This window comes from Musca vetustissima, unplaced genomic scaffold (genome assembly GCF_032173495.1).
Source record: "Musca vetustissima isolate MV318-11 ecotype Yass unplaced genomic scaffold, APGP_CSIRO_Mvet_v1 utg4828, whole genome shotgun sequence".
NCBI lineage: Eukaryota > Metazoa > Arthropoda > Insecta > Diptera > Muscidae > Musca > Musca vetustissima.
Window position 1 is genome coordinate 10841 of NW_026879268.1, and position 26897 is coordinate 37737.

The 26897-nt window shown below is 33.4% G+C and overlaps 1 protein-coding gene across 1 annotated transcript; it reads left to right on the plus strand.

The window, feature by feature from the left end:
* Positions 1–737: 737 nt before the first annotated feature.
* Positions 738–21444, plus strand: LOC133324080 (autophagy-related protein 16-like). The gene is made up of 6 exons (XM_061532965.1): positions 738–847; positions 3294–3573; positions 3676–3838; positions 13935–14023; positions 20810–21192; positions 21266–21444. Exons 1-6 carry the CDS (start codon positions 748–750, stop codon positions 21442–21444), a joined length of 1194 nt encoding a protein of 397 aa, XP_061388949.1. The 5' UTR covers positions 738–747.
* Positions 21445–26897: the final 5453 nt, after the last annotated feature.

Here is a 26897-nt window from a genome sequence, read left to right on the forward strand (position 1 = left end):
CATAACCTTTCATTCATTTTTCGCGTTTTTAGTTTCGTGTTGAAAAAATGTCAAATAAACACAAACACTTGTTGCGTATATTTATTTTTTTTTTGGCAGAAGAGGCCACACGTGCCATAGTTGCTTTTTTGTTATTCACTCAGGGTGCCCTACCTTGTATTATTGTACCATGCTACTACATACCATAACATTTGCCGCAGCAACAAGTACTCAACGTAACGTAAATTCCGTTACTTCATTAACTAACCACAGCACAACCACTCGATGGGCAACTCAAAAACAGCTGTTTATCGACCAGCGCTGATAGTCACTGTCAAAAAGCACGAACGAAAACAAAACAAAAATATCCAATTTGACAAATTACCAATTGGACACACAAATTGGAGTCATAAATAACAACATATTTATCTCAAAATTTGGAGAAAGCGATTATCACATTTTGGATGTGAAACAACGCATAAATGTCCCGGGACAGTGTAATAATACGCGGAAAAGATTGTTGGTGCAAGAAAGACGCGAAGACGACGACGGTAGTGACTAAGAAACAAAGCGACGGCAAAACGACCAGAAACGTAAAAATATAATAGAAAAAAGCAAAGCGAAACAAAAAATAAACGGAAGATTGTGAAGAAAACCTCGACGTAAAGGGGATTTTTTTTGGTGGTCAGTGTTAAGGATTGATTGCAAAAGCGGGCGACATACACGATTTGTTGCAGAAGCACCTTCTTAGCGTAAAACGGCATTGAGATGGCTCAGGAAGATCAAGAATATCGTCAGGCCATAATCAATCGTTTACGGGAACGTAATAGGCGCGATGTGTTGCCATTTAAAGAAATCATACAGCAAAGTAAGTCTCTGGTACAATTACAAGAGCAACAACAACACCAACAACAGTCGATGGCTGGCAGGCAGCATCCATCAAAAGCTGCACCACTGAGAGCAGCGCATCAAAAAAGACATTTGTAAAGCGAGGAAGAGAAGAGGGTCAAGGTCGTCTATAGTTTGTGTTTATAAAAATTGTACGGTGCAGGGATGCAAATGTTGGTACAATTGTACTAATTTTAGCACTATTTGGAAGTCAAAAATACAATAGCACCCCAATGACATATTTAGCACTATTTCTAAATTGTATCAAACTATTCTCACTTAAAAGTATTATAAGGGCTTAAACATACAATATTAAATGGATCGCTATCCCCCGCTGTCGTAACGAATGGATGAATTTGCCATAGTTTAAACGTAGTGTCCTATGCCAATTCAGTATTCAGTATTCCCGATCAGATTGATAAATTCAGTAAAGATATCAATTATTATTTTTGTAACAGTTCTATGAGAGAGATGATTTTTCATTGTTTCAGGAATATTTCGGTACCGATATTTATGTTGTTTTTAAATACTCAACAACTCGATGGCTTTCACGTCAAGAAGTTATTGAAACAATTTTGGCGCAGTGGGAATCACTTCAATATTATTTTAATGGTTTCGAAGCTGATTCCCAAAAGTTAAGGCGCAATTCTATTATTTCAGAATTTTCAAATCCTTTTTATACCTTTCACCACACTGTGGTACAGGGTATTATGTCTTTGTGGATATGTTTGTAACAGGCAAAAGGAATCGAAATAGACCCATGGTTCCTTCTGAGAATAAGCATAGAATCACATTTTGAGTCGATTTATGCATATCCGTCCGTCCGTCCGACTGTATTTTTGTGAACAAAGTACAGGTCGCATTTATTATCCGATTTGAATGAAATTTGGCACAGGTGACTTATTTGGCCCAAGGACGAACCCTATTGAAATTGGGGAAAACGGTTCAGATTTAGATGTAACTTCTATATAGTTTCGTACGATTTTATGTAAATGGTGCACCAAACTCCCAATATTTTTCCGATTGAGACAAAATTTTGCACGGAGTACTGAATTACGTCTAGGCTAATGTTTATGAAGTTTTGTTGAAATCGGTTCAGATTTAGATATAGCTCCCATATATAGTTTCGTCCGATTTTATGCGAATGATGCACCAAACTCCCAATATTTGTCCGATTGAGAAAAAAATTGTACAGAGTACTGAATTAGGTCTAGACTGATGTGTTCCAAGTTTTATTGACTTATTTATTGGCAGATTGTATTAAATTGAATTTTGAGTCATGTGTATTAAGGGAACCACTGGTAAATGAATACCAATGCTTGTTGAGGTTTGAGATTTAAAAAGGTTTTTGTTGTTGTTTTTTTTGTGATTAAAGAAAAGTCCTTATTTTTGATGGCGGCATGATAACTGGAACAGCAGAATCTTAAAATTCCAAGGGTGTTAGATGTCTAGATCTCGTATGAACTAGGATTGTTGACTTCGCACAACAATTAACAAAATGGCGGAACTTTTAAATCGATTGGATTATTAGTTTTTGAGTTATCGTGCCCGCCATTCGCAAAAAACGCTTTTTGGAGAAAAACGCGTTTAAAGTTTGAGAAACCTTTTGCCGTCACTTGATGCTAACACAATAAATCAATCGGCTATATCTTAAAAAATGTTGAGATTTTCTCTTGAAAATTTATAGGGGCATTCTTGAATTAGTGTAGGTTCGAATTAAATCAAAATACAAAACTAAATTTTTTGAAACCGAAATGGTGTATGCAACGGTTACTCAATTAGGTACATATTTGCATATAACTATAAAATTAGAAATGCAGTCTGAGAATGCCAGAATGCATGTAGAAATTTTTAAGTCTTTCAAAAACGACAATATATGCACTTGTTTGTCAATGATGACTGAAGTCAAAAACGAACTAAACGAAGATATGTTTCCTTATTTATCACAAATTTTTAGAGGGTTATTATGTATTCCACATTCATCTACAAATGTGGAAAGGATATTTTCATATCAAAATTTAATTAAAACCAAAGAAAGGAGCAGAATACATGCTTCGACTGCTTCAAATCTTAATTAATTTTTTTATGTATGTTTTTATTAATTGTTAATAACAATACAAATTTTATTAAAAATATAAAAAAGTACAATCGGACTGAAAAAAGTACACTTTTTATTGAAAGCCAGTACAATTTGAATAATTTCATTTCGCATCCCTGGTACGGTGTGTTTTTGTGTGAGTGTGTGTGTGCGTGCGTGCTTGTGATATTTTTGTTTTGTTTATTTGTTGATGCTGAAACAAGGAGGACAACGACGATGAAGATGATGATGCCGATGTTGGTGTTGACACTGCTGCCGCTTCTGTTGTTGACATTACAGAAAAAATTATTGGATTTTTTTTTATAAAATTTACTATTTTTCCTTCCAGATAATCGCCTACTGGACAGTGTTGCCCAGTTGAAATCGGACAATTTAAAAATATCCGTAGAAAATGAACAGCTACGCACGGCCATCTCAACAGGTGTCGGTGGCGGTAAAGATAGCACAGCTGCCCAGTTGGCCATTGCCGCATTGGAAAAGAAACTTCTGGCCCAGCAGGAAGAATTAACCTCCCTGCATAAACGTAAAGGAGAAAATTCCCAACTAATCGTTGATTTAAATTTAAAAATGGAAAAACAACAGCAAATCATTGCCAGCAAGGAACAAAGGTAAAGTTGGGGGACTAAGGAGTAGGAGTAAAATCTTATTTGCTTTAATTGAATTTTATAATTTTACTTTTCTACTTCCTTCCTTGTACGCGGCGTGTGTAGCCTTGCAGAACAGAAAAATACCAACGCTTCCTTAAAGGCTGAAGTGCAAATGTTAAAATCCAGTCTCGAGGAATTGAAAAATCTCAATACAACATTGCGTGATGAATATACCGCCTTACAGTTGGCTTTTAGTGCATTAGAAGATAAGTTGAGAAGTGTTCAGGTGAGTAGAAGTGGAAATGTAAAAAAAATATGTGTAATGTAATCAAGGGAAAATGTTGTTAAAAAGGGAAGTGTGTGTGTCATACCATCGACCAATTTTAATTTATCAGAGAGCGATTTATTATTACGTTTACTTGCATCATTGTCATCGACGTTAAGAGGTTATCAGTATACGTTTAATGGTTATTGCCATTTATAAATAGATTTTACGAATTGTTTACGTTGTGTAAGAATACCTTGGTTCTTTATATGTCCTATTAAAAATGCATTAAAAATATTTTTTTCTTAGCCAATGCCTATGTATTTGGCCCTTAACAATTATATTATGAATATTTACACCCTTCTGAAAATAGCCTTACCCCTTTATATTACACCCTATCACAAATATTCAAGTAAATGTTAATTGCAATGAATTCTCTTTCTCGATATTAACTATCGACGATTTTCCATTGAAGGCTGGAAACTTTGCATAAATTTGTTTAAAATATTTAAGGAGAAGAAACCAAATCTGTAATAGTTTAAAGTGAATTATCTAGAGCTCTTCTTTCCAGCATTCCCTTCCCTTGGAAGGGAATGGAATAGTTGTAAACAAAAATTCACAATTGATAACAAATAGTTTGTACCGTGTATGAATTAGGGTTATTTTGTCTTAGTTCTTGGGTAAGTTTTTTCTTGGTTGACCACAATTTCGTTATAATTGGAGATTTAATTAAGGGCCATTTTGGCTGAGCTACAGATTTTTTCCTTAAATTTCGTTATAGTTGGAGATTCCATTAAGACCATTTTGGCTGAGCTATAGACTATTTTCTTAAATTGTCTCAATTTCCTAGGTTTTTTTTTTTTTTTTTTGGAAAAGGTGTAACCCCTAAGGTGTAACCCTTAAAGAACTTAGTGTATAAATAGATTTCAGAGTCCAATTACTCATTGAAGAAGTGTTTCTGATATTTAAAAAAATATCGGTTTCAATAAATCGATTTTTATACCCTACACAACTATGCTGTCATTATTTTATTATAGCCTTGGGCAGCCCCAAGAGTTTGTAACGCCTCGAAATATTGGTTTTAGACCCACCTTTACGTGTACCGATCGTAATATCTCGACTAGGATGGTAGAATGGGTTATGGTCAATGAAGACCCCTATTGCTTTTGGTAATGATCGGTTAATATTTAGGTAATGAAGGGGACCAAAAACTTTATTCTTGTCAGTTTTTCTGGTCGCTCTAGAGGCCACAATTATGACCCGAACACCACGAAATTTTGCACCAGGAAGAATAAACATCACTGTTTTGATGAAGATCGTTTATTCTATGCAGAACACATTTCATCATGGAAAAGGGAATCTGACCAAATGCTTAGATCGACTGTTGATGATCGGTCAAATCAACCAAAACCTAAAGTGACCAAATTTTTGCTTTATGGCGTAAATATTCATCTCTCGAAAATACGATTTGGGAAGTATTCCAGGGTTAGAAAGTGGAGCTGTTGAAAGCTAGATTTTCGTTGTATTTGAGTAGGGTATCATATGGTCGGCCCCGTCCAACTATAATCCTCCGCTCTGGAGCAGTATATTCATACTGACTTCAAGCGGCGCCATGAATGATTTTTAAACATTAAACTCGTTGTTAACAAAAGTCGGACTAATAATCCAACTAGTTCCAAATTATAAAATGTTATTCTCTTAAATGTAATCGGTCAAGGTCTTCCTTATTTTCTAGCTTGGTTTTTGGTGGAAAAAATTCTAGTTCCACCATTTTGCTAATTTTCGAGCGAAGTCAATAATTCTATTTAATACCAGAGCCAGATATGTACTCTTTCCAATTGGGTTGGAATTTTGAGATTCGGATGTACCAATGTTCGAAAAGAAGGAACATTGCAAGATATAACTTTAGGACAGAAGTTTACATTTTTCCAGATAAATCCTTAGCCTCATGTTCAGTTTTTTTTTTTAGTTTTTGCCTCACAGCTTTCATATAAAGGTCTCGTCTAATTTTCAGTATTTTTACGGTTTAATCGTATTCTTATATCGTTATAATGGTAGGCTCGGACGTACAATTGAATATATGTTACGTGTCGTACGGGCTTTGCTGGCAGGGGGTACAACTATTTAACAGTCCGGAGACAATGCGTTCTCGATACAACTTGAGAAGATTTCTATATCCAGATCATAGTTGGCCAGAATCGAACGAATTTGTATAGGAAGAAGCAACACATTAGTTGCTTGACTGACAGCATCTTGTTCTCCTCTCCCGGTTGCAATTCGGAGTGTATTATTCTAAATATTCCGTTTTTTGGAGGGTGATAATCAGGCTTGTAGAAAATTATCAATATAGGTAAAAGCTTTGGCATAACCCAACCCCCACATAAAGGTTTAATACGTGTTTCGTTTGTTTTATAAAGGTCCCCACCCTTTTCGGCATTTTGTAATTTCCCACTGAAGTGGATGTTATTTGGCATTCCGACAATGTTTAAGGTGTAAAACATCTTTCTATTTACATCCACGTTTTGGTACTTTCCCCATATGAAAGACCCAAACCTTTTTCAGTGTTTTGTAAGTTTTAGTAAAACTAACCAACCAATTGGCATTCGGAATTTTTAAAGGTGAAAAACATCTTTGCAGACGATTTTCAATATAGGTCGATGTTGTGACATATCTCCAAATTAAAGTAGGTCCCTTACATTTTCGCTATTTTGAAAGTTTAACACAAATTACCTTACTGAAGAGGCTGTAATTTTGCTATTTGGAATATTGTAAAGTGAAAAACATTTTAGCAGTCCCGCCCAATTTTTTTAATAGATCTGTAGATCTAGATCTGTATTTAAATTTATCAGATTATAAACAACCAACTAGCAGATTACTTACAATGACATAGTCTTCATATAAAAATCCCGAAGTCCCTACTGGTAGAAGCCGTTTAATAAAATATGAGTGAATATGCTAATCTACTATGAGATTTCTTTTCAAGAATTTATCATACATTCCGTTTCTTCGAAGTTGCTTAACTATATATATTAATAGTACAAGGATATCCATATGTTGACAATATCGATCACCTACGAAGGTAATAAAGTCATCGGAAATTTAACCTGCACTATTGGGTTCCAAATGTAATGATCATCTACTACAGTTTTCCTCCAATTGCCATTGTTATTGAATAACCAAATCTCTTTATTAAGACCATTCATAATAATGATTTTTCCAGTTCAATCACCTACCTCAACATTCAAACAAGTTTGCAACGACCGGTATATTAAAAAAATCCGGATATAACTGGTATTTTTCATATAAATCGAGTAAAAATCAGTTACATCCAAATGAGACAAATTTATGTTGGCTTCGTTAGCTGAAACGTTTGCAAAGTGTCCAAATACTTAGAATTATTAGCATATTTTTCTTAAAATAGTTTTTTTCTGGTTCATTTATTTTTATGTCAAGTATTTTTGTGTATTTTCCCTTTTTTATTCAATTAACATTGTTCAAATTTTTTGTGAAAATATTTGTTAAACTAATTTGCAAAAATAGTTATTTTAATTGGCCAATTGTTTACGGATTTGAGTTGAAAACGCAAACAGAAGTGTGTGTGAGAGTACGAATTTTTGGGGGGTAAGCATCCAAAAAATTTGTATGTTAAATATTTATCTATTTATGTTAAGAAAAGCATGTGATGCCATCCATGCGTTGGCTGGCGATAACCTTTTTTATTTACTCACGTTTATTTAGTCTTGGTTATTTGATTAAGATACAAATTAGCACCCCGTCACTTAACGTTGATAACGTAATTACGTTTTTGCGGCTATTTTGTTTGTTTGAAACATAAAAAATGAAGCTTAACTCGAAATTTTGTTTATAGTAGGTTCATTAAAATATTTGACAATTTAACGTTAGAAATCAGCATTGGCTGGCAGGCCTAGGTCATATAAAGGGCTCCTGTTAACTCCTTACGCAGGATGAAAATGCCAATTCAGTGTGTAGTTCTATAGATTCTATAACATTTGCGGAAGAAGATTCGATTCGGGCGGATTGGTAAGGATTTATTATAATATTATGCGAGTCATGTGATACCAAAAGAGGAGCCTATAGTTCCAGAATGATTATGGAAATTAAGTGGACTTAATTGAGAGGTGGGAGGCATTAGAATTGAATAGTGAAGATCATTAAAGGCCACAGCAAGCTATATCATTTCATATCGGAACCAAAAACAGCGAAACTCTCGAAATGAGTAACCGATTTCATTCTAACTTTGCATATCGTAATATTTATTCCAAACTTAGATGAAGTTCAAAGTTGGAGGATATCGGTCCATTCTGTTTTTAACTCCCCCATAAAATAGTCAAAATGTTGCTGATTTTTTTTTAATATCACGTGAACGGACTATTTGATTTGAACTAAATTTTCCACAACCTAATATTTTAACGAGATATCGAATTTTATCGAAAGTTTTGACCAAATAAGTCAACATTTTCTGGTCAAAGCGTCAACATTTTGACAATTTGTTAATCCATCGAGCTAATTGAATATCTGATTTGATACAAATGTAAATCAAGTTCGAAAATTATAAATATCTCATTTGAAGTCAATGGAATATCCCACTTAATCCAAACTTTGTCCATGAAAAAAAAAATAATATTTTAGATCAAGATATGTGACTTATCGCTCCCTTCCCTCGGAATGAAATTCTCTGTCCAATTCCCTGTCTCCTGAAATTATAACAGAGCTATGCTGATTCTTCTATGACATTTGATATTTAAACTAGGAAATACTATCCCACGGTTAGGTATAGCTCCAATGCTGTGAAGGGTAATAAACATGAATTCCATATCCAGCCACAGGCGTGATTTTTGTAAAAATATGTTTTCAACCACTAACAGAGCCACAGGCGTAGATTTTTTAAAAATATTTTTTCAACCACTAACAGTCATACAGATGTGGATTTTTTAAAAAATATTTTTTCAATCACGTGGTGTGGTTTTTTTTTTAAAATATCTTTCCCAGAGCCACAGACGTGGATTTTTTAAAAATATTTTTCAACCACTAACAGAGCCACAGGCGTGGATTTTTTAAAAATATTTTTCAACCACTAACAGAGCCACAGGCGTGGATTTTTTAAAAATAGTTTTTCCTTCTTTTAATCTTTGCTTAACTTTCGTGTTGTTACGAAACGGTTGGCTTATGTTTCCGTTGTGAAGAACTGAGAGTTATCCACCCTCACACATAGCTCTTATTATTCTGATTATTTTCTGGGAACTCCCTTTTTTCAATGCTTCAGTTTGATAGTGTCGAAAGTTTTCATGAAATCGATGAACAGCAGATTAAGGGGTGCACCATTGCACGCAGAGATGTGTACCTACATTGCGGTCTTACCCCACTGTTTTGTAATACAAAGCTCCAAACAACGCCCCACACCAAAATGCGGACGCGATCACCTACTTAGGTGAGGAGCGGATGTCATTTAAAACTCCTACCCATATATAGTTCAAGCAACCGGTTGTAATGCAACTCCACACCTAGCGAAACACTACCTTCTATTTGGTTATAAACCAACTTCAGCACGATGCACGATTTTGGGCCTACACCAACTTTGTGGTCGAAGCCATTTCCAGTAGAATTCCAAACAGTTCGAGACTGGTCACCCTCTGGACCAGCTTTATAGCCACAGCTACTACGATTATAACTAATATTTGCAGGCTCTACAATGAAACAATCGCTGAACGGGGATTATCTTTCAATCAGCCTTTCTTGGGTATCTTCACAACGATGCCATTCTTCCACGTTTGCGGCAGTCTTATTTCCTCCTAAACTGATATAAAGTCGGTGTAACTAATCTGCGGCTCTGTCGTCGACTTTTAAAGCTTTACCTGGTAAAACATATTATTCCTACTAATTATTCCTAATTAGTTGTTCTTTTGCCTCTTTTAATTTCATTCAAGCGGGAATGGTTACACGATGGATTGTTATTATACCTTTTCATTATTTTCATTGGCGTTTCTGACGTTACGTTACGAACTGTTCTCTTCATCTTTCAATTTATTCCCCATTATTTGTTAGTAGCCTAAAATTTCAATATTTTATTGCTTGGTTCCTGGTACACCTTCTATTTTTGAGGGACTAGATAGTTTAAATATTTTAATATAAGTGTTATTTTAAGAATCCAATCAAATGTGAATCAAATGAATGCTTGTGGTTATATTTAATTTGTTTGATCGTTATCTCCAATCAACTTAGTTAGTTCCCCAAGCACATGTTAGCCCAATTCCCAAAAAACAGAAATTCTTATCCATAGATAATGTGACAAAAGCAATTTAATTTTAGCGTTAATATTTCTTATCATTTCCGATGGACTCGACACTTCTAAAAAACAACACAGTAGCTTATCAGAGTAAATGTGTAAACAAATCACCTACACCTGTTCTGCGGTGACGTTAATAACAAAACACAAAATCAATAATGATTCTCAATTTAGACACTTTGTATTCAAATATCTGTAAAATGTATTATTAAATTCAACGTATATTTTTCTCATCTCGTATGACCGCCTAAAACAGTTTTTTTAATTCAAATATTTCCAATGCAATCTCAAGAATTATCGAATAAACCTATTCAATTTCAATGGAATTTTCATTGACATTCATCACAATTCAATTAAAACTTAATGAATATTCATTGTTTATTCATCGTAGATTAATTCTTAATCAATGGACGATCCCCACAGTTTTTTTTCAGTTCACTTCAGTTTTTATTTATTTACATTTTTTTCGCGAGATGAGTCAATATTTTGTTGCCATGCTGTGGACCAACAACCAATATACTCACTCGTATATGTATCACAATTATGTTGTAAATATTTTTTGTTTATTTTGTCTGCTATCTACTCTATAAATAAATTGTAGCGCTTCATTTTTAAATATTTTTTATTGAATTTATTTTTATTTGTGTGTTTTGTGTGACTGTGACACACATTTCTTTATTATGATGCTTCCTTCCATCATCATCAGCTGTCATGACTACTCTTCAAGTCAATAAAACAAATAATAATGTGCAATTATAGTTTTTTTTTTGTTTGGAGGGGTCGTTACTATATTTCATAATTAAGTTTATTTTTAAATATTGGCGTTGAGTAAATATTTGTTTATAAACAGTTCATTACTGAAATTATAATTGATTTTGTGTGTGCGTGTGCTTTTTGGTTATGTGCCAGTTGCAAATAAATGGTTTTAAATTGTTGAAAGTTTTGGAATGATAGAACAATGGATACACTGGAATTTTTTAATCATAGCAATGAGAATAGACTTATTTAATAGTTTTATTGACTATTGAGACAGAGCCATAGGCGTGGATTTTTTAAACAATATTTTTTAAAGGACTACCAGAACCATAGGCGTGGATTTTTTAAACAAAATTTTTTTAAAGGACTACCAGAACCATAGGCGTGGATTTTTTAAACAAAATTTTTTTAAAGGACTACCAGAACCATAGGCGTGGATTTTTTAAACAATATTTTTTCAATGACTATCGCTCTGATAGGAGTGGATTTTATAAATAGATTTTTTAAACGACTATCAGGTCCTTAGGCGTGGATTTTATAAATAGATTTTTTAAACGACTATCAGGGCCATAGGTGTGGATTTTATAAATAGATTTTTTTAACGACTATCAGGACCTTTGGCGTGAATTTTATAAATAGATTTTTTTAAACGACTATCAGGTCTTTATCAGGACCTTTGGCGTGGATTTTATAAATAGATTTTTTTAAACGACTATCAGGTCTTTAGGCGTGGATTTTATAAATAGATTTTTTTAAACGACTATCAGGTCTTTAGGCGTGGATTTTATAAATAGATTTTTTTAAACGACTATCAGGTCTTTAGGCGTGGATTTTATAAATAGATTTTTTTAACGACTATCAGGACATTTGGCGTGGATTTTATAAATAGATTTTTTTAAACGACTATCAGGTCTTTAGGCGTGGATTTTATAAATATATTTTTTTAAACGACTATCAGGTCTTTAGGCGTGGATTTTATAAATAGATTTTTTTAACGACTATCAGGAACTTTGGCGTGGATTTTATAAATAGATTTTTTAAACGACTATCAGGTCTTTAGGCGTGGATTTTATAAATAGATTTTTTTAACGATTATCAGGACCTTTGGCGTGGATTTTATGAATAGATTTTTTTAAACGACTATCAGGTCTTTAGTCGTGGATTTTATAAATAGATTTTTTTAACGATTATCAGGACCTTTGGCGTGGATTTTATGAATAGATTTTTTTAAACGACTATCAGGTCTTTAGGCGTGGATTTTATAAATAGATTTTTTTAAACGACTATCAGGTCTTTAGGCGTGGATTTTATAAATAGATTTTTTTAAACGACTATCAGGTCTTTAGGCGTGGATTTTATAAATAGATTTTTTTAAACGACTATCAGGTCTTTAGGCGTGGATTTTATAAATAGATTTTTTTAAACGACTATCAGGTCTTTAGGCGTGGATTTTATAAATAGATTTTTTTAAACGACTATCAGGTCTTTAGGCGTGGATTTTATAAATATATTTTTTTAAACGACTATCAGGTCTTTAGGCGTGGATTTTATAAATAGATTTTTTTAAACGACTATCAGGTCTTTAGGCGTGGATTTTATAAATAGATTTTTTTAAACGACTATCAGGTCTTTAGGCGTGGATTTTATAAATAGATTTTTTTAAACGACTATCAGGTCTTTAGGCGTGGATTTTATAAATAGATTTTTTTAAACGACTATCAGGTCTTTAGGCGTGGATTTTATAAATAGATTTTTTTAAACGACTATCAGGTCTTTAGGCGTGGATTTTATAAATAGATTTTTTTAAACGACTATCAGGTCTTTAGGCGTGGATTTTATAAATAGATTTTTTTAAACGACTATCAGGTCTTTAGGCGTGGATTTTATAAATAGATTTTTTTAAACGACTATCAGGTCTTTAGGCGTGGATTTTATAAATAGATTTTTTTTAAACGACTATAGATCCAAATTTTGACAAAAATATAGTATTTTTACATAGCCCCCATATAAAGATCCTGCCTCAGTTATTGCATTTTGAAGATTTTTTACTCATTTCCACACCGAAGTGGATTTTAGTTGGGTCTCTAGGTTCTTGCCAGGTAGAAAAACCTATACACTGATTGTTTTTAATATAAGGGTTTACATAAGGCTCTGTCGCTATTTTCAGTATTTTAAGGGTTTAGCGTCATTTTTCAATCAATCGTATGCTTTTAGATATACTGGAGGTTGAAAAACTTATTCGCGAAAATTATCAATGTAGGTTCATATTTTGACATAGCCTTCATGAATAACTCTCGCCATTTTCTATATTTTTAAGGATCTAGCAGCATTTACCCATTGTAGTGGCTGTAACTCGAAATCCGGGATTACTGGAGAATGAAAAAAACGTCTTCCCAGGTCTATATTTTGAATAAGGGCTTGTTAATTTTCGATATGTTAAAATTCCTAGCCCCTTTTCCATCCTGCCAGTCTGTAATTGTGTGTTTAATTTTCTCCGAGCATAAACTACCTACCATGGCATAATTATGCCATGCTACGTACTAGCAGACAATTTACAATGGAATATGAGGAATGTGGATACTCTACTCCATCCATCAATCATTATGACGATTAGAATTAAAAAAAAGACACCACAGAATAGAAAATTGTCTATATGTACAGAATATGTGCATTGCAAAGATGTTCAACAATTTCTTATATGTTTTTAATTGTATCACAAATATTTGACAATGAAATGACAAATTACTGCAGACCAACAGCCGGTCGGTAACGTGAAAAGCCATTAAGAAGCATCCATGAAAATTTAAGACAAATATTTGTTTTTGTAATGCTAATATGAGTGTGGTCGCGAAAATTTGCCGGCAATATGAAAAGTAAAATTTGAAAATATTTTCATTTTACATATCATTACGCTAACGACCACAACACATTTTCCCAATTAATAAAAATTGTTCCAAAAAAATGTTTAAAACAATAAAACAATTTATTTCATATTCATTTACATCCTCTTCTTCTTCCATGTCGTTGACAACGCAACCGATGATTGAAATCAATCAGGATGAAAATCGTCGTTTATTGGATCGTTTAATGCACTACAAAGCCAAGGATGCCGATAAATTGAATGAAGAAAACGAAAGCTTTATAAGGTAAGTATTTTTGAGATATTAATATATTGAAATTCCTTGTGTTTTGTGTTAAATGTTTTAATTGGCTTTTATTTTGTAGTTACATTAATTAATTGGCTTTTTTATTTAATTACACTGAGCAACAAAATTGTGGTGGAATGGAAAATTTATTGTTGGCGATGAAAGTCTTTGATGGAAATAATAAGAATGCAGAAGAGTTAATACGATTGGATATGCTGATATTTTTGTTGGTGAACTAGAAAACGAATAACTAGTTGTTAGCAGTTATAGATATTTGCTGTCAGGTAATGTTCGAATGCGAACATTACCTTTTCCAACTATTATCCACATTTTCTTAAATGTTTTTTGCAAGAGGTTCAGAAGTCCGACTTAATAACAGTATATCCGTATGAAAATGTTTCAAAACCTCATTTGTATTCCAACTAAATTAATTTTTGTTATATTTCTGAGAAAACCTCCATTATAAGATTTTGCTTTTTCGTTTGAAACACCGCCAAATATACGTCTGAGACCCTATAAAGATCCAGGTTTGTAAAAGTAAAATTCTATGTTGATTTGATAATGTCCGTCTATCTGTTTTAATCACGTTTGAGAGCCCAATGTTTACGATAGAGTACGAAATTTTGCATATAGATTCCTAATTCCTTTACGATCTGCACACTTACAAATTGGCACCAGTTTCGTATGCAGTATTTTTAATATTTCAATCACAAAGGACTTCACAAAAGCAAAAACGTTTCAATAGAGTTCCATGACTCTACATAGTAACGTAAAATCTAAAGGAAATTTTTGTAAAATATGATTGTCAAAACATATAATATTGTTAGAAAGTCCAAAAGTTCATTCCATTTGCTTGGAGAAATACGATCTAAAAATATTCTGATTAAGTAAGATAGATTACTACTACTACTATTGGATTCCCACCGTAAAAATTGTATCACACGACTTTGAACTTTCTACGCTCTTATTATATTCACCAAGGACTTTCATCCCCCCAAAAAAAATTTAAATACGCAATTTTGTTGCATAACATTATTTATATTTTTGTACATTTTTTGTTATTTTTTCTTTTGGTTAATGGTTGCCTAGAATTATTTTTTTGTGTAATTGGCTATCCCAATACCTTAATTCGCTATTGTTTTCATTTTAATTTCATTCATTTCTTGTTATCCTTTTTGAAAAGTATAGTAGATTTCTGTGTTATTTTTTTTATTAATTTCTGTAGAATCTTTTTGTATTTTGTGTATATATGAGTAGTAGTAACATGATTGTTATCGTGCAATATTTATTTAATTTATTACTGATTTTTTTAAGTAAGGATCAATATAAAGCTCAGAATAAAAATCTGACATAGTTAAATACATGTGTGTACTACGATGTCTTCCAAAAATTAAATTTAAGTTCGTCGTACCTAATTGAGAATCAATAAAAAATATATAATTTGTGTTTACCTCCAAATGCAACTTTTAACTTCCATAACAAGTTTATCGTTGACTTATATTCATCCTTATTAAATGAAATAATCAGATTCGTAACGGAATAATTGTTGTAAAAATTATTTTCAGTTCGTATATAATTTTTTGTATGTAGTAGAGCATGATTTTAAATATTGTTTTTAGTTTCATGTTTTAAGAAAAAGTGTGGTTCTTGTTTGTTTCTCCTCTATGTGTAATTTTGATTCAAAATTTTTTGATACTTTTGGTATGGTCTAAGGTGGTGTCATTGTCTTCAATGTTCAAGTGATTTGGTAGATGATGGTGTTGAGGATATTTGATTTTTGTCAGTTCTAGAACTGGTCTTATCTAAGGAGTTCTAAATTCGTCTAAATGAAAGACACTGTTCCATTCTTGTTTCTGAATTCAGTAGTCATACTAGGCTCTTAAAATCCATCGAATCTAGGGACTGTGTCAAAACATAATTAACCTTTCCCTATGCCCATTTCTATCTTTTGAGAAATTTGGTTTTCTTTTCTTAAATTACACCCACATCCTTTAAAGAATACATCCAGGGCCTTCAAAAATTCTAAAAGCGGAACAAGACCGTTGAATATAGACTAAAATTTAGCTCAGCTTCCAATTAGAAATCCTAAATATCAAATTGCAGTTGTTTCGAATAAAATATGCAAATGATTATTTGAAATGTAGGGGTAGAACTTTAAGGAAGATATATCAGAGTATTGGTCAATATGTATTTGATGTTTGGATAAAATAGTAGAAAATATCATTCGGTGTTGCCGATCGGCGATGTACTCAGGGTTTTATTTCAGTAGAAGGCTTGTAAAAATAAACTTATTAAAAATTTTTATCTTAATGGGTACCAGACTCCACAGACAGTATAAATATAAAGGAGTTATCATTAAATTGATTTACCATCGGCTTTATATAAACATCAATAAAAAGAGCGGGGTCTACCTTTTTTCGTCGCCAGAATATGCCTTCAAAACCCCCTTTTTGGGTATCAACCGGAGTGGCGAAAGTGCTTCGACAGTTGGCTTCTATTATTTTTCGATTTTATTTATTATACCCTCCATCATAAGGTGGAATGTATATTAAATTTATTATTCCGTTTGCAACATCCGCATACCCCATAAGGTATATATTCTCGATAACAATAAAATTCTATGTCTATTAATGCATATAGGTTAGTTTGATGAAACAACGATAGAGCTGGGAATATTTAGGATAGAGCTTTGATACATGGATGTATTTATCTTAGGTATTGAAATTCTGATTTTTGCACTTTTTCACCTGAAATGGCTACGCTTCTCTATTATGAGTTCTCATTGGGTAATCAATCTATATACCAATATTTTTTTTTTAATATTCCTCCTACCAAAATCCACCTATTAACATAATCTCCATAAAAACATATTTCTCACTATTTGCAATTTTGGCGAGATTGGTCACGCTTTTTAACAAAATTGGAAGCAAAGCTTCCTACTAAAAATTATCTATATTGTTTCATTGTTTACGGTAGCCTCATTATTCTGTATTTTGGGGAAAATGGTGGCATTTTCACGGAATTAGTTCTAATTTGGTTCTAAGGGTGTGTTAAATCCTTCAAAATGTAACAAGATATAAGCCACAATATAATATTGAAGCCCCTAACGAGTAGCGATCTTCTCACTTCAAATTAAATTTGCATGTTTTTGAAATGTTGGTCCTTTGAGGGGGAAGTACCATAACGACTGGACCGATTGGTCCCATCATCGATGTTAATCTTGGTTTTGTAAAAATATTACCATTTGTAATAGTTGGATTAAAGCAGACAGAAGGACTGTACCGATAAAAAATATTACGATGTGGGAAGTATAGATTAAATTGAATATTCCGTTCGCTTCATAAGGGGTTTGCAAATTTTAGAATTGTTGATCTCTTCTGTGGGAGGTACTGGAAGGAGTGGGCCTATCTTCAAACCATATACAGGCTTGGTTCAAATATTAGGTACTACAATGTTTGGTTCGAATGAGATAGTCCGTTCACCTGATATTATATAACTATAAATGTACCTAATTTTCCAGCAAAGGAAGTTGGTCTAGCAAATGACCGTGATGTGCTCCGTCGATTTAACCTAGCAGATATTAGGGTCAGGGAACATACGTTGGAGTTCAGCAGAGTATTCGCGGAGCATAAGCGGAAACGGTATGAGTAAACTATGGTAAACGGTTGAGTCGCTTTCGAACACAGCTAAGAAGGGCTTCAGTCACATTCAACGACGAAACCGTGACAGAAGACCGAAGAAATGCGCCAGTTATTTTAATCGGCAGTTTCTCGAACATCCCGAAAACGAGAGGGCGAAGAGAAGATTCGTCAATTTGTCGATAGCCACCCCGAAGCCTGAACAATGGACAAGGTGGCCCCGCTACTAAGGCCAACTTAAGGCATGGATGCCAGCAACGGTGAATCTTACAGGGCGATTGTCACCAGCAGCAAAGACCTTTGATACACTACTCCTCCCCATATTAAGCGGCCAAGTTCGAGGCGTTGGATAATAAATTATATGTGTGGACGCCAGCCGTACGTGGATTTCCGGAATAAAAAATTCAAATTTAATACAGTGAAGCAGGGAGTTTCTCAGGGTAGACTGATGTCTCCGGAACTGTTTAACCTCTATCTGTATCGTTACGTATGCAGATGATTGTACGATCATGGCGTCGGGTCCTATAGTTGAGGACATGTGTAAGTTTGAACGCCGATTTAGCAGCCTTCCTTCATGCAGGGGTATGAAAATATACCCCATATAGACTGCGGAGATGAGAATTCATTTGAATGTGCAGGGCACATAATTCCGGCCATCAACTACCCTAAAATGTTCGGGGTCACATTCGACAGCATGTTCAAATTGTTCGTGCATACTACAGTTATGGTTAGGTATACGGCACCGGTGGTCCGAATATCTGCCAATACTATTGCTACGCAATGGAGAAGTATTCAGACCTGTTAGAATGCCGCAATGAGAACTGTAACATGTTGCGTTCTCATGACACCCTTGAAATGGAATCGGACGAAATTAACTGCGTGAAGTACATTGAACTAAATTGAAACAACCCATACACATACCAATCTGAAATTTATGAAAAATTGAATGTTAATCATCGAGCAAAATATGTATATGATCTATATATAAATGGACCTATTTGGGCAACCGTGACATCCACCATGCAACACAGTGCGCTATCCAGAATTTATCTCGACACAAAATCCAATACACGTTATTTTAGGTCCGATTTGGTACGTTGTGCACTAATTCGTCCTAAGCGGACAAACTTTAGTTATTTGGTACATCATTTTGATGAAATCGGATGAAAATATATATGGAAGCTATATCTTAATGTAAAGGGAGCAGACATAGGCTCCTCCATTTCCAACATTTGCATAAAATTGGACAATAATATATTAGGGAGCTATATGCACATCTGAACCGATTTCAACAACAATATATCGTGCAAATAGAACAGGATCTATAGTGCACCATTACATAAAATGGGACTAACGTATATATGTGAGCTATATTTAAATATGAACAGATTTCGAACTTAACAAAACTCATTCTAGACTAAATTTCATACCCGCTGCTAAATTTTGTGAATATAGAACAAACATAAACTCCTCGGTGCGCCATTTACATAAAATCTGACGAAAATATATATGGGAGAGCTATAACTAAATCTGAACCAATTTCAACAAAACTTCACGGATATCAACCTGTAGTAACATAAATACGGTATGCAAAATTTTCTCTCAATCGGACAAACATTGACAGTATGGTGCACCATATACATAAAATCGGGGAAGCTATATATGGGAGCTAATCTAAATCTGAACCGGTTCCAACAAAACTTGGCATGCATAAATTTGGACCTATCGGGCTAAATTTGACTCTTTGGTGCTCGATTTAATTAAAATCAGACGAAACTATATATGGGAGCTATATCAAAATTTGGCATATATAAATCAAGACCTAATTCTGTACTCTGCAAAATCTTGTCTCAATTGGATCAATGTTGGGAGTTTGGTGCACCATTTACATAAAATTGGACGAAACTAAATATAGGAGCTATGTGTAAATCTGAACCGATTTTCTGTAATTTCAATAGGGTTTGTCCTTGGGCCAAAAAAGAGACATGTGCAAATTTCATCCAAATCGTGGTACAGACATTCCAGACCGAATTTAAATAGTAATTGATGGATAAATAATCGGTTAATTTTTATTATACCTTAACAGTTCTCTTTAGACAAAACCGTGTATTTTTTAAACCGTGTATTTGGTTGGCAATTTTACCAACCACTATTCTATCCAGGGCTCTGTATTGCACAGTTTGATTTCAGGTATTTACACAAATTTTGATAATTGCATCGAATTTATAAAAATTTCATCTATTAAGATTTTTCATTGTGTAGGATTGCATAAAAAGGACATTGTAAAATTGCGCGTTTATCACTTATAACCATTTCCATTATTAATTTAATTTTTCATGATCCAAATGTCAATCTATTTAAAGAAGTGCATGAAACTAAAATCTCATTCTCCACCTTCATCAACCCCATACGCTCTAAAGCTTTGGAGAAAAGTTTGTCTTGTCCAGCATTCATTTTTTTTAAATTCACATTCCTTTTTTAATACTAATCCACAAATTGCATCTTCACTGTCATTCGTTTAATTTTTCAAATTACCTGCATTGAATGCAAATTCTTAAATTTCTTAGTCCCAATACTCTTAATGATAAAAATTAACAATCCATAAAAATCCCAGTTTTGAAATTAAAAAAAGCATTTATCCTCAAAAAAGTTTCCACCAACTACCACCAAAACGCTTAACATTGTTTAGAAAAAACCGAAATTTAAATTTTGAAGACTAAATTGGGGCCTTCATTTCGAGGTCCAACCAGCTGTAATGTTCTTTTTTATACAAATAGTTTAAAAATTAAATGGAAAACCAACAGAAACCAACACTATTTTTCTTTCTTTTCTCTCCTCTTTTTTTCATATATTTTTTCTTATGTGTGTTTGTGTGCGTGTGTGTATGTGTGTAAATGTTGATGATAATCCCTCGAATAAAATAATCAAAAAATACCAAACTTCAAATACAACAAACACCCAACATGTAAAAAATGTTGCAAACCAATACAAAAAACGAAACAAAACTTTTCGGCTATTACCCCTTTCGGCCCTTCACCAAACAAACACTCAAAATCCAAAATCAAAAATACCAAAAAAAAAAAACCAAACACACAAATTCCATCTGTAATTTTACGATATCTAGAAAAAGACTGCCGTCAATTTTCAGAAAACGTTCCGATAAACTGAAACGTGAACTTGAAGACGCTGTACGTGAACCAAATTCATCATTTACCCATCATCGTAATTCGTCGGGGTCCTCAATACACGGTGGGGCTGGTGGTGATGCCTATGACGACAGTGATCGCGACACACTGAGTGGTGATCATAATATTGAAACCGGCTGTGATGCTGAAATGTATGGTTCACCGCAAGATCCCTTCCACACCGGCGGCATGGGTAGCTATATGAAGAGTGCAAATCCAACAAATATCTATATGAAATTTGAGGCCCACGAAACAGAATCACATGCGGTACGTTGGAGTCCCATAGAACGTGTCATTGCAACGGGAGGTGCGGATCGCAAGGTCAAGCTGTGGGATGTGGGGAAAGGTGAGTTAAACATTTAACATTTTTAAATTTCAAATAAATGTTTGCGTTTAATTAATTTCTTTATTTCTTACAGGCTCATCAGAACCACGTTCCGTTTTGGGAGGCAGCAGTGCTGGTATTAATTCCGTCGATTTTGATTCCACTGGTACCTATATAATAGGCACATCAAACGATTATGGAGCACGCGTTTGGACAGTGGGAGATAATAGATTAAGGGTAAGTGATAATTCTAAGAATACTGAAGCTAAATGAAGAAACAAACATTTGCTTATAATATAATCATAATTTAGATTTTAAATACTTAAAAAGAAATAACTTGGAAACTAGTTTTGTAATAAGAGTACAGTGTTAAATCAAATAACGTTTTAAAAGTGTCAAGTTAAAACTCCGATTACATGTACAACATATACGACTAAGGAAAATTGTTGATTACACATTTATTTCTTTCTGTGCGAGTGTCAAGTCAGGGATGTATAACGAATGACCCATCAATTGCACGCTTTGGCCAGACAAAAAGCTCTGGTCTGAGCTGTTGTGAGAGCTCCGTAAGGTGGAGTGTATATACAATTTGTCATTCCGTTTGCAACGCATCGAAATATTCAATATTCACAAAGTCTATATATTTTTGATCAGAATAAAATTCGATATCCATTTACACATGTCCGTCTGTCTGTCAGCCTGTTGCAATCAAGATAGAGATCGCAATATTTAAGATAGAGGTCTAAAATTTAAAATTTTAAGATAGAGCTCTTGGATATTTGGTATTGCAAATCGGTGATTATATCGGTCAACGTTTTGGTATAGCCCCCATATAACGGCAACCTCCCAATATTCGGTATTTTGGGGATTTTGAGCACGCATAAAAATGATTAATATTGCCCGAAGTTTCAGGGTACCACCCATATAAAGACACCCCCAATATTCGATATTGGGGCTGTAATTTCGTGCTTGGTATTTCCATTGGGTACCAAATCTCATTGCCAAAAATGATTAATATGTCCCAAGTTTCAGGGAAACCCTATAAAACGGTACCTCCAAATATTCGGTATTTTGAGAATTTTGCACCCGTTTTTCCAGCATATTGGCTGTAATTTGACATTTCATATTCCCATTGGGTTTTTAAATTTTATCAATATCGATCTTCGTTTTGATGTAGCCCCGTATACCAGTAGGCTCTCTATTCGGTATATGAGAATCTAAAATATATTTTTCTCGCGTATGGTCAGGCTCCTATCATAATTTTTCTTCTAGGAGCCCCCATTAATTTAAGATATTTTCAATGTCAACTTGGAGGGCCAGGCCGAACATAACATCCTTTTTACTTGATTGTATATGGATTATTTCATTAAAATTCCCGACAGATTTTAGTTATTATGAAGGGCTGAACTCTCATTTTTTAACCGAAGTCAAAGTTATTTGCCATTTCCATGTTTCAGAGCATAATACCTCTCATTATAGGTTATTTATGTGAAATAGAGTTAAAGAATCAATATGCATTTTTTCTCATTATAGTACCAAGGAGTCACTAATACATAGCTCGACTAACACCGATGCTTTGCTAAAAGCGCTAGAACAACTCAAAATATTTCGTTAATTTGTAGAAATTCTTTATTGGGAATTATTCACAGAAGAACCCCGTACATGTGCCATCTTCCATCTGTATGTATGAAAGGCCGTCTAGGTATTACCATTTTAAAATCCTCAAATTCGCTTTATCATTGTGAATTGTGTAAACGTTCGACTTGACCAAAAATATAATACAATCGACCGCGCTGGTGTCCATATGGGACATTGCTTAACTGTTGTTTGTTGGCTTCATCTTCTTTGCATATTGGCAAAGTTTTTATCGAAAATGTGTATTTTTAACGTGTTCTCACCTATATTAGCAACAATTTTAAATATCTCTTTGAGATTGTACCTTGCCTTTTTGTGGTGTGGCTGAATATGTAGGCGATGGAACTAAAACTTGAAAAGCTCATCGAAAGCGCTTCTCAAAATTTAAAGTTATTTTTCTCGATTGGGACAACACTAGAGTTATTTGGTCCCTTAAATTAGACTGGTCCATATATTCACAAATTATTGGGGGTTCTCAATAGAGATTTCTTATTAGCATAAAAAGATGATAGTTGATGTGATGGCCGATGATTAGTCAATTATCATCCGCGGTAGGAAAACAGCTTCCTACCGCGGATGATAATTTAGTTAAATTCATTACTTGTCACCTGGCAAACAGCCCAGTTAGAGTCCGCAATATAATATACCGGTTCCTTGCCAGGAGATTTCCACCATCCGCTCTTTTAAAAATTCAAATTCATTAGTCAGCACTTTTATAAGAATTCTCTATTTCGGTTGATGTTCAGTTCTTGTATAAATTTCCCTTCAGTGCGTATACAAAGCATCCCTAACATAGAGGGCTTCTATATAGACTTCATGCTTCAGATCGTCAATAAATATTCCCAGCCCTGACTTGGCATCCTTCGACAATTGGTTTCAACACATGAAAAACGCCTGAAATATATAGTATACAGCTTCTTTTGAGCTGCCAGTTCGCCACAGCTACTCAGCACGTTTATAAAAATAGTTTTATGAACTTCAGTTTGCCCATAAAAACTCACTCATCTTCCGCACAAATACAAAGCCTTCGTTACTTTGTGACCTTCTATATAGACTCCTTGCTTCCGAGCATCAATAAATATTGCCTGATCTTCAACGTGTCAATAAAGGCTCCTGGCCTTCAGTTCATCAATTAATAAGCTCTGTCTGATTTTTATACCCTTCACCACACTGTGGTAAAGGATATTATGTCTTTGTGTATATGTTTGTATCATGCAGAAGGAATCGATATATACCCATGGTTTCTTTTGAGGATATGCATAGAATCACCTTCTGAGTCGATTTACGCATGTCAGTTCGCCCGTCTGCTGATTTTAAATTGCAAACAAAGTACAGGTTGTATTTATTATCCGATTTGGATGAAATTTGGTACAGACATTTATTTGGCCCAAGGACGAATTCTATTGAAATTAGAGAAAATCGGTTCACATTTAGATATAGCTCCCATATATATTTTCGTTCGATTTTATGTAAATGGTGAACCAAAGTCCTTCTTAATTGTTCGATTTGCAATTTTGGTACAGCGCACTGAATTAAGTCGAGAATGATGAGAGCTAAGTTTCGTGAAAATCGGTTCAGATTTAGATATAGTTCCCATATATATTTTCGTCCGATTTAATGTAAATGGAGCAACAAAGTTCCTATATATCTTTCGATGTACATGACATTTTTCATAATGCACCGAAGTAAGTCTAGAATGATGCTTGTTAAGTTTCGTGAACATCGGTTCAGTCCGTTTAGATTTAGATATAGTTCTCATATATAATATATTTTCGACAGATTTGATGTTAATGAAGCACCAAAGCCCTTGTATATCTTTCGATTTGCACGAATTTTAGCATAGAGTACTGAATTAAGTCTAGAATGATGTGTGCCAAGTTTCGTGAAAATCGGTTCAGATTAAAATATAGCTCCCATATACAGTTTCGACCGATTTTATGTAAATGGTTCACCAAAACCCCTATATAACTTTAATGTCGGTTCAGGTTTATATATAGCATAGCTTCCATATATTATTTCGACTTATTCATGTTAATAGTACACTAAATAATTAATGGCTGTCTGATTGAGATTAAAATTTAAACAGTGCAGCATACCGAATAGAGTGTGTCAAGTTTGGGCCCCAGGGCCCTCCTCTGGCTATCGTCAATATACCCAAAGTGGCGAATGGTATCATATAGTCGACTCAGTCCGACATTATGTACTACTTTCTTTATATAAAGTCTAAAATTACTCCATTACGTCCACGATATTCAGCTCCTGTATTCATTAGTTGTGTCCTCCTTTCTTGCTTCATATCGTCAATAAATCGTCAGCTTGTCTATAACGACTCCCTGATCCTTAGTTCATCAAAAAGGTCGCTTCAGATCTGTAATGCATAAGATCTACGACAAAGACAACCTGACCTTCGTTAAAAATTATTCCTTTACATTTAGCTTGTCTACAAATTTCTGATCTTTAGCTTGACCATAAACATTCCATACTTTAGGTTGTCTATTAGGATTGCTGCCCATTCTGGTTGTCTACAAACACTCCACGCCATGTTCGCCAGCTTGTCTATAAGGACTATATAGATATGCACTTGGTCTGTTAAGGCTTTCTAGCCTTCAGTTCGTCTATAAAGACTTTCTGATCTTCAACTCGTTTTACCAACTTTATACATTATTTTCCCTTGTGTGTTTTGAAATAAAACACCAAATGTTAATATTTATTATATTTTTATTATTATTAAATAAGTAAAAAATTATTAGAGTATAAAACATGGTTTCCGCGCTAAATAAATTTCATTATTAAAATTTTTACGGATGGATTTCATTAATTACTTAATAAGACTAAAATTTCTCTATGCTATGAAAAAAAAGAAAATTACAGAATTAAATTAAAAAGGGAACTTATAAATAAATATTTATTTATTTTTTAAGAATTTCATTCCAAAACATGATTATGAGAACTTAGAAAAAAGGACAAGTGAGAAATATGGAAGGATATATGGTTTGTTGTTTGGTGGCTAATAAGGCAAGAATACTATTACCATATAATAAAAATATTTTTTCTTTTTTTAGTTTTTACTTTTAAATATTATTGGGGGTATTCTATATCATAAGCAAAACTAATAATTATATTGCAAATGTTATGGATATTTTATTTTAAGTATTTTTAAATTAGAATACAAATCTACTATATTTTAAATGGATAAAATGCAAATTATTTAAAAAATAAAAAAGGAAATATTTTTTTAATTTATTTTGTGTTGTTGATGAAAATTCTAATTTTGAAAAATGGGAAAATTATTTGATTGTTATGTCGATCTGCTTTACTGATTTTATTGTCTTATTCTACGAAAATGGTCATAGTTTTGACTTGTTCAAAACTTACACATTACCTAAGTTTTATCTAGACTATTGTTCATCTGTGTTGCTTCTCTATCTATAATTATCCTTTCTTAATCAGTCGTCCTTTTTTCCACAAAAATATTATTTTTTTGTATATTTTTATTTGTTTCATTAATAAGTCTCTTCTATAATTCCGTAAAAATCTGTTATCTTAAACTTCTACAAAAGAGTTTCTTTTAAAGCAAATTTTCTAAATATGCTCTGGTGTTGTTTTTTTAAATACTAATACTTAAATATTAAGAATATTTGATTCGATATATAGTTTCGATTTTTGAAAATAAAAGGTGTTGCATTCAAAGGGAATGAAGAAGGAACCATGATCCATTGTGATATCCTCCCTAACAATGCTACCCCCTTTATTATGTCGTCCATAATAATTTTTTTAAAATTTAGTTATTTCTATATAAATTACTCATACATGTCTATATATTAAAAAATAATAAATATTGCCCTCGAGTTTTTACTTTATCCGGCACCATATGTTTTTTCATAATTTTTTTGTTTGCTTTTTGAATTTTTTCTAAAAAAATATTTTTTTTTCATATTTTTTATGCTCTTTTTTCTCCTTAAATGGCATTACTCTACTAAGCTTGATTTTCTTTTTTCATATTTTTTTCTTGAATTAAATTAGTTTCCATTTACTCAAAATAATTTAAACCCTTTTTTATAAAAAATTGCCTCTGTTTTTCGATCTCTGTT

Bases quoted from the DNA above. Each gene is read 5' to 3' on its own strand.
- LOC133324080 (XM_061532965.1), top strand. From the start codon at position 748: ATGGCTCAGGAAGATCAAGAATATCGTCAGGCCATAATCAATCGTTTA. The intron at 14,024-20,809 runs GTAAGTATTTTT...GTCAATTTTCAG, and splicing joins GAAAACGAAAGCTTTATAAG to AAAACGTTCCGATAAACTGA. The intron at 21,193-21,265 runs GTGAGTTAAACA...TATTTCTTACAG, and splicing joins GCTGTGGGATGTGGGGAAAG to GCTCATCAGAACCACGTTCC.